The 11951-nt window shown below is 37.3% G+C and overlaps 1 protein-coding gene across 1 annotated transcript; it reads right to left on the minus strand.

Annotated features, from left to right (window-relative positions):
• Positions 1-1851: 1851 nt before the first annotated feature.
• kiaa0930 lies at positions 1852-11833 on the minus strand. Its single transcript, XM_051107682.1, has 10 exons — positions 11554-11833; positions 8114-8262; positions 7057-7161; positions 6811-6888; positions 5929-6030; positions 4258-4398; positions 3972-4160; positions 3654-3813; positions 3281-3436; positions 1852-3185 (listed from the first exon to the last, which is right to left on the minus strand). Exons 1-10 carry the CDS (start codon positions 11693-11695, stop codon positions 3145-3147), a joined length of 1263 nt encoding a protein of 420 aa, XP_050963639.1. The 5' UTR covers positions 11696-11833; the 3' UTR covers positions 1852-3144.
• Between the last annotated feature and the right edge of the window lie 118 nt (positions 11834-11951).

The raw sequence follows: 11951 nt of genomic DNA on the forward strand, positions 1-11951 counted from the left end.
GAAATTTCATGATGTGGCCAGTTCAACAAGCTCTGAAACAGATTGGAAGCTTCATATAGCTGTCAGTGTTTCGAAAGTGCCCATCACTAATCCACATCAGTAAGAGGATTCAGTTTTGTTGTACATTGTACAGGTGCAACTCAGAAAATTAGAATATTGTGAGAAAAGTTTATTTTTTGTTTGTAACTTATTTCAAAAACTGAAACTTTCATATATTCTAGATTCATTACATATAAAGTAAAACATTTCAAAAGTGTTTTTTTTTTTTCATAAGGTCAAATCAAGAAAAGGATTTGCAAAACAGAAATGTTCAAGTTCTTTAAAGTATGCTCATTTATGCACTCAATACTTGGTCGGCAGCGCAAATGACTTGCTGCTAGCACAAATTACAGCATCAGTGAGGTGTGGCATGGAAGTGATCAGCCTGTGGCACTGCTGAGGCACTACTGAGCCTTCAGCTTGTCTGTATATTGTTGGATCGACTCTTTCTCATCTTTCTCTTGAAAATATCCCATAGATTCCATATGGGGTTCAGGTCAGGCATGTTGGCTGGCCAATCAAGGACAGTAATATCATGGTCAGCAAACCACTTGGAAGTGTTTTTTTGCACTGTGGGCAGGTGCTAAAGTCCTGCTGGAAAAGGAAATCAGCATCTCCATAAAGCTTGTCCACAGATGGAAGCATAAAGTGCTCCAAAATCTCCTTGTAGATGGCTGCACTGACTTTGGACTTGATAAAACACAGTGGACCAACACCAGCAGACGTCACGGCAGCCCAAATCATCACTGACTTCACACTGGACTTCAAGCAGCTTGGATTCTGTGCCTCTCCAGTCTTCCTCCAGACTCTGGAGGACCATGATTTCAGCATGAAATGCACAATTTACTTTTATCTGAAAATAGGACTTTGGACCACTAAGCAACAGTCCAGTTCATTTTCTCCTTAGCCCAGGTAAGATGCTTCTGACGTTGTTTCTGTTTTAGAATTGGCTTGGTAGCCCTTTTCCTGAGACGTCTGAGTGTGGTGACTCGATGCGTTGACTCCGGCTTCAGTCCACTCCTTGTGAAGCTCTCCCAAATGTTTGAATTGGCTTTTCTTGACAGTATTCTTAAGCTTGCAAAATATCCCTGTTGCTTGTGCACCTTTTTCTACTCAATTTCTTCCTTCAAGTCAACTTTGCATTTAATATTCTTTGAAACAGCACTCTGTAACAGCCACCTCTTTCTGTAATGACCTTCTGTGACCTATCCTCTTTGTAAAGGGTGTCAGTGACTGTCTTCTGGACCATTGCCAAGTCAGCAGTCTCTCCATTATTGTGGTTTCAAAGAACACGAGATACCTGGAATTTATACTGCAGGGATGGACATTTAATGAAACTCAAGTGTAAATATTCTAATATTTTGAAATACTGGAAACAAAAAAACTTTTGAAATATTTTACTTTACATGTAATGAATCTAGAATATCTGAAAGTTTCAGTTTTTGAAATATTTTGCAAACAAAAAAAACTTTTTCACGATGCACCTGTATGCTAATACTACTGGGCCTCCATAATAAATTATTTTTACCCCAAATTTTCATAATTATTCTTATTGTCAGTATACATTTATACTGAAATTCACAGTTTTTGAAATTAACTGAATCAACACTATACTAACCTGAGCTGAATAATAACACTATTGTATATTTTTAAAGCAGCAGGATTTGAATTTGTCTCATGTTTGAGGAAGTTTGCATCTGGTGTTTCCTTTGAAACAGTCTGTAGCCCTACATAAATCAAGGTGATCCCTACACATTTTGCAATCTCCAAGAATTTGTGTGATGTCCCACAATATACTTTTAGTAAAAGAGCAATAAATTTCAACAAGTTTTTTTTTATAATGTGTATTTTCATAAAGATGTACAGAAAAGGTGTATATATATTACAACATAAATAACGACAACATGCACATTTACTGCTAAATTACCACTTGATACAAAAGCGCATGTAAAGCATTTAACAAACTGGGACTTCCTTAAAAACAGCCTTCCACTGAAGCTTTGCACCTTAAGCAAAAAACAAAATAAAACTGAAGACTAGGGTCTTAAAATAGTTTGAACAACATTTTTGAAATGCTGCTGGCAAATCTGCCTATCAAATATCAAATAGATATTAAAGCTGTCGGATCAGTTATTACATTCAGCTGACACACATGTACAAAACAAAATAATACTGACACTTTGGGTTGGCGATACATGTTCAACTCCAAAAGCCCTTTAGTGCAAAAGAGTTTTCAAAACTGAAACTCAAAGACGACAGTCACCAAACTCGAAGAAACACAGCAAATCCAAAAATTAAAAAAAGCAACGTCTGCTGGGTGGGATCGTGTGATCTAGTGTCACGTTTAAGGACAAAGTGTCTTTGTGGACGGAGATGTTTCCAAAAACTGTGCTCAGGTGGTGTCGTCATCCATCTACCGGAAATGGCTTACGGCCTACGAAACCGGCCTACGAAACATGCGTCAGAGTCTTCTCAGGAGATACGTCATGTTCGCTAGTGTTTGGAAATAATGAATCCCCTCAAATGTATCAAGTAATAGACAGTCTTATAAGTACAGGAGGACATCTGCTGGACATCTGCGATTCATTCAGCGATGGGCTATTAAAAAGACGACGTTTGATATATATTAGCTGGTTAGTGATGTATTAAGGCCTAGAGCTGAGAGGAAACGTCCTTTGGAAAATATACTACACACAAAATCAGTAATGTCGTGAAACCTACGAGTGTCTCTTGAAGGAGGGTTGAAGGGAGACGGCTGTGGTCGGTACATTTCACTGAGTATCTAAGCAGCAGTGTATTTACAAGAACGACATTCGTTTATTAGGTTTCATTTCCCAATAAACATTTCCCTTTCGTGTCACAGTCTAGTGCCACTTCAGTTCCAGGTCTCGAGCCATTCTGAAGCCACAGGCAGAAGAACATGTGGAAGAGGCACTTCTTGATGGAGTTTGTTCCTTAGGTTTCCCTTTTCCTCTTCTCGTTCACTGTTGCGTATTGTTCATAGTTTTTGTTTTTGGTTATCTGTCCATACGCCACACGGCGGTTCCTCGGGGGCCTGATGTGAGGAGGCACTTGGTAACAAGGTTTTTGAGGAGTCAGTAAATGCTATGTCATCAAAATAGGCTTCTGTCTCACCTCCAGAATATCTAAAAAAAGAAACAATAGAGCCACTTAGAAACTATGATTCATGGCTATCAGATGCAAATGAAGCATGTTTGTATGGAGGGCAGGTCTACTGTACCTGTGGTGATGCGATGCAAAGGAAGAGTCACATAGGTGAGATGAGAATACAACAGGAAATACTCCTCTTTTCTATTCAGCTTGAGCCAAGAACCCACAAGAGAGCGACCCGTTCCCGATAGAGAGCGGGAGCGCAAGTTTGTGGCATTGCACAAGTCTGAGGAGAGAGGAAAGTACCTTTAATTTCACTTTGGATGGAATAAAGCTGAACGTATTATTTTTGCGAGGAAGGAACATATATATATATATAAACATACATATATATATAGACAGTTAATCATATATATATATATATATATAAAAATCACATATATATGCCACTAAAACTGTTCAGTGTTGTTAAATTTAAGTACTGTCCCCGTGTGTTCGTGTACCTTCATCATCCTCTTCTCTAAAAAATTCCTCACTGTCGTTTGCCGAGTGGGATTTCTTCATCTCAGCAATTCGGTTTCGGGGCACTTTCCGGCGGAGTGATGGTGAGAAGAAGGAGGGTCTGTTTTTCTCTGGGGTCGGGGGAGTGCTAAATGAAGTCACCTATGAGGAAAACAGGGCTATCAATTAATTCAAAAACGGAAATTAGTTTCATCAGATGTCATTACGTGATGATTTTCAAATGCAGTGAACAAAAGGTTAACTATTCATTAACTGAAATTGCAGCGTGAAATTGGGAACAGAAAACGTGTTTAACGGACCCTCTCGTGAAGAGGGGAGTCTTGGTCCTCTTCAGTGCCGCAGGGTGAGGTGTCTCCAGTCGGCACTCGACTCACAGCCATCTCAGCGTGACCTTTCCCCTGAGGACCCTTCATCCGCACAAACTCCATGTTGTTGTACTTGTAGAAGCCGAATGACATCCGCTGGGCCATCTTAGCAGCCACACTCACCTATAAAGACGTACACACAGGAAACACCATGAAATATACAAAGGAAGCATATGTATAAGACAATAAATATTTTGGACAAATGTAAAAGGAAGCATACCCGGTTATCATAGACCTTTTTGAGGGCCTCGTAGCGGATGGAGCCCTGGAAGATGACACCCTGGAATGTGTTGCTTTTGTCACTGGCCACCAGTTCCACACATACCATCTCACCTTCTCCAACAGTCATATCGCTGAAAACCTGCCCAACACACACAACAATCACAGCCAATGATGAAAATTACAGCAATGGTGGTTATAGAGAACTACCAATTAAAGGAGTATTTCACTTCCAGAGAAAAAATTTACAGATTATGTACTCACCCGTTGTCAAGAAGTTCATGTCTATCTTTCTTCAGTCGTAAAGAAATTATGTTTTTTGAGGAAAACATTTCAGGAATTATCTTCATTGTGGACTTCTATGGTGCCCCGAGTTTGATCTTCCAAAATGAAGTTTAAATACAGCTTCAAAGGGCTCTAAACAATCCCAGACAAGGAATAAGGGTCTTATCTAGATAAACGATTGGTCATTTTATTAAAAAATGTAAAATTTATATACTTTTTAACCTCAAATGCTCGTCTTGTCTAGCTCTGCGTGTACTCTATGCAATCCGGTTTGATACAGTTAGGGTACGTCTCATTTTCCCTCCAACTTCAAAATTGTCCTACATCGCTCAAACACCCTTTACAAAAAAGGGTAAAACTGCGATGTAGGACAATTTTGAAGTTGGAGGAGAAAATGAGAAGAAGTTTTTTCAACCTACCCTAACTGTCATGAACGGGACTGCACAGAGTACACACCAGACAAGCCTTGGAGGTTAAAAGTATCTAATTTTTTTTTTTTTTTTTTGAAAAAGACCCTTATTTCTCAGCTGGGATTGCTTAGACCCATTTGAAGATGCATTTAAACTGCACTTTGGGCACCACAGAAGTTCACTATATGGGGATAATTCCTGACATGTTTTACTCAAAAAACAATTTCTTTACGACTGAAGAAAGAAAGACATGAACATCTTGGATGACAACGGGGTGAGTACATTATCTGTAAATATTAGCTCTGGAAGTGAACTACTCCTTTAATGTGTTTATGTAGTACAGATCACCAGTGGTACAGTTACCACTGTTTTGGCCCCTCTGTTTTGTTCAGCTCATTTAATTATTACATTACGCAGAGTATAATTCAGCAGCCACCCAGCCATGTGTAGTGGGAGAAAAACACACTTTGTCTTGAAACTCCAGGCAGTTTACGAGCAGAAGTATTATCATGACATTACACAGCATGACAAACCATGATGTTCTCTGATCTGATCAGCATGAACAGGCTGATAAATCAAAGTACAAACAGACCATAAAATAGAAAGTGGGATTATTATCATTAACTAAAACAAAAACCATATAAAACATGTTCATTACTTGAAATAAAATAAACATTACTGGAAAAAAAAATAAATACATATATATATATATATATAAACTTTTTCATTTCAACTAGGAAAGGCTGAGCTAGGTAGCAACAACACCAGGAAAACCACGTAAACCTGTCTAACCTGTTCCTACATACCTCAGGACGATATCATTTTGAAAACCAACCAGATATAGCTTACTTCCTTATGTTTTATGCCACACATGTCTCTCATTTGATTAACCTGATATTGCAGCACACAGCTCTTGAAATTACCAGCAGGTTTGATCAAGCACCACAATGTCATTTGAAAGCCTAAATAAAGGTTACCTCCTCAAAGTTGTCAATCATGAAGAAGATGTTGGGGTAGCTCATTTTTGATTCCTCCCCTTTGCTGTCCATTGGGTGTTTGCTTGGAGAGGCAAACACTTGCTGCAAGTAAAGAGATCCACTGTTTTCAGTTGCAAATACATAGAAATAACAATAAATCATTCAGTTATGACATGTATGTGTCAATACCCTTAGAAAGAAGTAAACTCTTCAAGGACTAATTCATGTCTGTTATCAGTTTGTTTAGTTTGAGTTTCTGTTTAGATGATTATGATGGAGAATGTATGGAAAGAAAGACTTTTTTATTATGGTTTTGTGCAGTGATTGTAGAGTAGCTTGTAGTCTCATAATCCTATAGTTTTTCTGATAACGACTGACTGAATGGTCTAACTATCAAACCTGTTACGATTATTCAGTGTAATAAACAACTGATGCTTTATGCTTTAAACTTATAGTCTGAAACTACAATTTGTAGTTTCATAACCTTATGATTTGCCTAATAACAGATTGTTACTATGATTTTGTGTAAACAAGACATTAGATTAAGCATGACTATGTCAACTCTATTGCTTAGTTTTTTTTGAATAACTGATTACAAAAAAGTGCATTAAATTATCTAATAATAAAACACCTTCTAGTGTCAATCTTTAGCTAAAGCTAATAATGGATAACTGCAAGACTCTCAACCCTGTTACTATGATTTTGTGCAGTAAACACCTTATTACTAACAAGTGCACACAATTCCTTTTATGATGATCATGTTCTAGTATCATAACCTTAAGTTTAGACTAAAGACGTCTAACTAAACTGTAAGACTGCCTACCATTCTACCTTGCATCTGAACTGCGTAGTTGTATCCCAGCTGCACAGATGTGGTCTTACCTGAGATTTCTTTTTGTGGATGTGGATGTCTCCTGCATCTGAGCGTGTGCAAACTGCACATGTGACCACATAATCCAGCTGTGGGACACAAGGACTACATGAGCAAAATTATACCAAAACAACATTATGAAAACTTCTCTGTCAGAGAAAGATTAGTCTTTGGTTTATTGTTTATATTTTAGAGCAATTAATTTTGTTTACATTGTGCATATACCTTGCAGCATCTGATCATGGAGGTTTGCTTACTTTTTGCAGGATGAGATTGAGATAGACGCTCTCCTCCCAGTCGATGTCAGGATCACCGAGTCCAGGCAGCTTTTTAGAGTCTCTTCTGTAAACCTCGACCTCCACCTGAAACCAACACAAGTCACAGCAAATTAAATCCCAGTTCAGATGCTCCACACTTGTGCTTTGACAGGACAGGAATTTTTGGTGGAACATCTGATTCTCCTCTGCATTCAGTCTAGGTAGTGCCACATGGGACATGTTAAAATGGCTATATGTAACGGAATTGGTCTCACACACTTATTTCAAACCTTTTTTGATGATCTCAAATTTTCATAACATGACATTATTAATGTAGGCAAGATTAACTGTCTCAGAAAGACTGTTTAGCTTTAGCAGGTACTTGCCAACTACGGTTTCAAGTTTCGTAAATTAGCTCTGCCAAGTGCATCCAATATGCCCATCCAACATTCTCTATCCCATAAATCTCATGCCCAGATGATTCATTATAAAGCAATTTCTCTGTTATCTAAGATGTGTTTGTAACTTTATTTAGTCTCTAATTCTTTTAACTGTTTGGGAGAAGGTTATTATAAAGATAAAGTAAGGAGATAGGACATAATAGATGTTAAAGAGACACTTTACCAAAAAAAAAAATAATAATAATAATTCTGTTTTCATTTACTCACCCTCATTCAAAACATGTACAATTTTTTTTTTTTTTGCTTAAATGGGATGAAATTCTGAACATTCTTTGAACTGTTTTGAAACAAACCAAAACAACACTTGACACCAGTTACTTTCATTTTTCTATTGCAAGAAAGTCATACAGGTTTAGAGCAACATGAGAATGAGTAAAAGATCTGAGTAAAAGATCTTTCATTTTTAGGTGAACTAACCACTATATAAGTCTTTGTTTGGGACATAATGAAAAATGCTACCATTTATAAGTTGCAGCGCTCAAAAAAAAGGTAGGGCATGCATGAAACGGTCTTACTACCAGGTGTGAAATTTGTGGATCCATTCTCTGTTTTCATCTCTACACCTCACTCAATGACAATTAATAGCTTAATCTTACCTTCTTCCCTTCTGTGTTGTCTGCACTGACGTAGGAGAGCTTGCGGCGCACATAGAAGAGCATATCATCCTGACGGGGTGCCCATTTCTCCATGAAATATGTGGAGAACATCCATGTCCAGAACACTATGCGGTCATCCTTGAAGCACCCTTAATAAAAAAAAAAAAAAAGAATCAAAATTAAATACAGTGAATTTCATTTAACCTAAAAGCACAGAAAAGGCACTTGTGATGCCTTCTTAGCAATATTTGGTGCCTTTTTTTTCTTTGCTTACTTTTAGTATGCAGTATAATAACTGACTGCAAACCATTTTTTAAGCAGATTTAAACAATTCTGACTATTGCTGTCAGATGTTATTGGTGATTTACAATGTTTTTGCAAGTTTGACAAACAGTTTTGAAGATATTACAGTCAATATGAAATTCATCCAATTTACTTGCTTAATACACAGTTGGTCTGTAAACATCGTAATGATGTATATTATTCTAAATTCTCATATTTCATCACAATTGTAAAAAGTTGTTTCACCTCTGACATGACTTGTTTTTCCACTGCATGGAAAATATTTAACAAATTAAAACTGTCATTGAGTTATTGTTTTAGCATTTTAGCATTTCTGGTTTCATTCCAGTATGAAAATACCATTTTTCACCATTCAATCAATTTCCAAAGAATAACATGGGTACACAAATAAATAGACTTTACATAAGATTAAAAGTTTTGGAAACACATTTGAAAAACATTTTAAAAGAAATTGAAGTCAGTGTCTTTATGTCATTATTAGCTGCAATTGTACAGGTGATTGGTGACACCTTCAGTGACAAAGTGTCAATCTATCAAGACTGAGAGTTGTTCTAAAAACCGGAACACTTCGAGATCTGCACCAGCGCCCGTCATCTGAAAAGGAGCTAAAGTGCTGCTTTAGTAACTCCTAACATGACCTTTACTCCCATGCTTCTCAATCTACAAAAAAAGAGAAATGATCATAGGACCTAGACTTCCACATCCCCATTTAGAAAGAGGAAGATACTGCTGGATATCTGTTCAGTTCTGCCTGAGGATCCACTACTCAACAAGCTTAAAGGGATAGATCACACAAAAACGAAAATCATCATTTACTCACCCTTAAGTTGTTCCAAACCTGTATGAATTTTATATTTTGCTGAACACAAAAGATATTTTGAAGAATGAAGAAAAATCAGCAGAAATGAATACAGGTTTGGAACAACATGAAGGTGAGTAAATGATGACAGAATTTTCATTTCCAAGTGAACTACCCCTTTAAGCTTGTTGAGTGGTGGATCCTCAGGAAAACTGAACAAATATCCAGCAGTACTTCCTCTTTCTAAATTCCACTACTAAAGGTGATAATACATTGCTCAAAAAGCTGCCTCTTGATCATCACCTGAAGTTTTAAATCCATGAGCTGAGATTAATTTATCTTTGGTCACAAACAAATTAAACAACCAGGACAAGTGTTATGTCAAGTTATCACAGTGAAGTCCAGTATCTCTGACCTCTGAACAGATGCTATAGATCAACAGCAACAGACAAACTTCCACACTCAGATACCATCTAAAGCACTTCCAGCACAACAACATTGCTTTTTCTTCATTCAGTTTCACTACAGCTACTGAAATGTTTCAGTTCTTCTGCAGCTAGAAACAAAACAGAATTTAATCACAGTAGACAGAACAATTCATTTAAGGATTTATTTTATTATTATTATTATTATTATTATTTGTAATACCTTAAAGACCTTAAGGTCTCATTTTTACACTCTGGGACTTTTGTCCACTGGAAATTTTTGGAAATCTTTTGAATATTTTGTTGGGTAAATCGTACAGTTGCCAAGTTACTGTTACTGTCTAATTCCTAGTACTGAACTATTGGGATTGAAAGGGTTCAATGACATCACAGACATGTTCTTCAGATGGAGCTTGCTTGTTTAGCTGAACAATTTGAGGACAACTTGGCCTAAAGTTGTGATATTCACAGCTACAGATAGTTACCCCTAATGGAAACGTTTTAAACATTTTAGAATAAGATGAAATTCTGTTAATGCAGTAGATTACTGTACTTTTATAGCATTTATTACAGTGGGTTAATGCTAATATCCACATTGCCATTTTAGATTTGCAACATTAATAAACATAAATAAACATTAGTTAATGTATTATGAAAAAGACACAAAATAAAAATGAACAATATTATAAGTTAAGCATAACATTCTTCTTGTATAATAAAAGCCGTAAAAACAGTCATGTATTAGTTTATAATACATAAAGTTAACCTTCTACTAAATTGTTACAAAGAAAAAAGACATCAAAAACAGCAAGTGTAATATTTCAATACTAGGCATGCCGGTTGTAACCAGAGGAAGATGTTCAAGAAGCAGAAGTGAAGTGCTGTGCAAAACTCTAAACATTAAGAGTGTCGCACAGAGAATGAAATATTAAAAAGGGACAAATCATCAAAGAAAGATGACGGAGAGAGAGAGAGAAGCACAAAGACCACACCACCACATCATAATCAAAGATGTTTTTAAAAATGGCTAAAATTACTTTTCTTTGTATAGTCTGGTTTAAGTAAGGAAAACTGAAATATCTACAATATACGATTCAGAATGATTAAGAGCGAGTCACTCTAATGTGTTTGCTGTGAGTTTAGATGATGAATTCGTATATGACTTAAGTTACTCAGTAATCACAGGAACTCTGACCCTGACAACAAGACACAAGTCCTTTAAGAGTAATATGAGATGGGATATCTCCTCAAGGAATTTTCAGGATTTTAGTAACAAAACCTAGTCTTAATGGATACAAACACGCATTATGATGATATGAACCATCAAATTCCTTGTAGAACATCACCAAAAACTTCAATCAGAAACCTTGCCATTCTTTTCTGTTAATAAGATGGGAAATCCCCAAGCCAAAGGGAATGCCAATGAAACCAATCAGACAAAGTGTAATTTCACAAGGAATTTTTATAATCATTCTGTGTATGTAGCCGGTATCATACATTACAGCACAATGTCATTTTCAACAGGTGTTAACTAAGAAAGAATTGTGTTGTGATTTAGTCTACCATAACAAAGTAAAACATTTAACGTTATATGCTGACATTTAATCCGATTACACAGACTGACAGACACGTAGTCAAAAAGGATAGATGGACAGATAGATAGATGTTGAATTCTAATGCTGAAAAGAGCGGACAGGACTATGACATCACAGGCGCGAGAGAGCGGCGGCACGCCTCGTGAATTATGATGTCATAAAGGACCATCAGCTGAAACAATAGTAGATGACCGCGGCCTGTTTTCGCGTTTGATCGTCATAATAGAATCAAGTTATGCGGACGTGTCTGCAGCGTTAAAGAATGACAGAGACTGTGACAGGCTCGAGGGGTGAGTGTTTACGGTTGAATGTACTGACCCAGTCCGCTGAGGTCCTGTCTGACGTTCAGGCGGTTCCGCTCGTCCGCGATGGCCTTCAGCATGTGCTGCAGGGACTGGTCCGGTTCGGCGGAATCATCGCTCTGACCCGATAGAGCTGCCATAATGCTCGCGGATGTCATGACACGATCCTACCGCTCATCTCACAGCAACCTCACAGACCGCCGTACATGACACAAGCCGAGCACAACAACACAAGCGCTCTGCACTTCCGTCAGCTGCGACGCGTTGCGTCGGGAACACCCCATGCTTCGCCCGTGATGTCACGCCGTAGGCGTCACTTAAAGGAGGCATGCCACTTCTGATATTACTAATCACCTTATAAGTGTTTTATATGTAAACCGTATGTTATTTATTGGTTTAAAAAATACTTATAAA

Source organism: Labeo rohita, chromosome 4 (genome assembly GCF_022985175.1).
Source record: "Labeo rohita strain BAU-BD-2019 chromosome 4, IGBB_LRoh.1.0, whole genome shotgun sequence".
Lineage (NCBI taxonomy): Eukaryota > Metazoa > Chordata > Actinopteri > Cypriniformes > Cyprinidae > Labeo > Labeo rohita.

Bases quoted from the DNA above. Each gene is read 5' to 3' on its own strand.
- kiaa0930 (XM_051107682.1), bottom strand. From the start codon at position 11,695: ATGACATCCGCGAGCATTATGGCAGCTCTATCGGGTCAGAGCGATGAT. The intron at 8,263-11,553 runs GTCAGTACATTC...TTTTTTATTAAG, and splicing joins ACAGGACCTCAGCGGACTGG to GGTGCTTCAAGGATGACCGC. The intron at 3,814-3,971 runs GTCCGTTAAACA...TTTTCCTCATAG, and splicing joins ACTCCCCTCTTCACGAGAGG to GTGACTTCATTTAGCACTCC.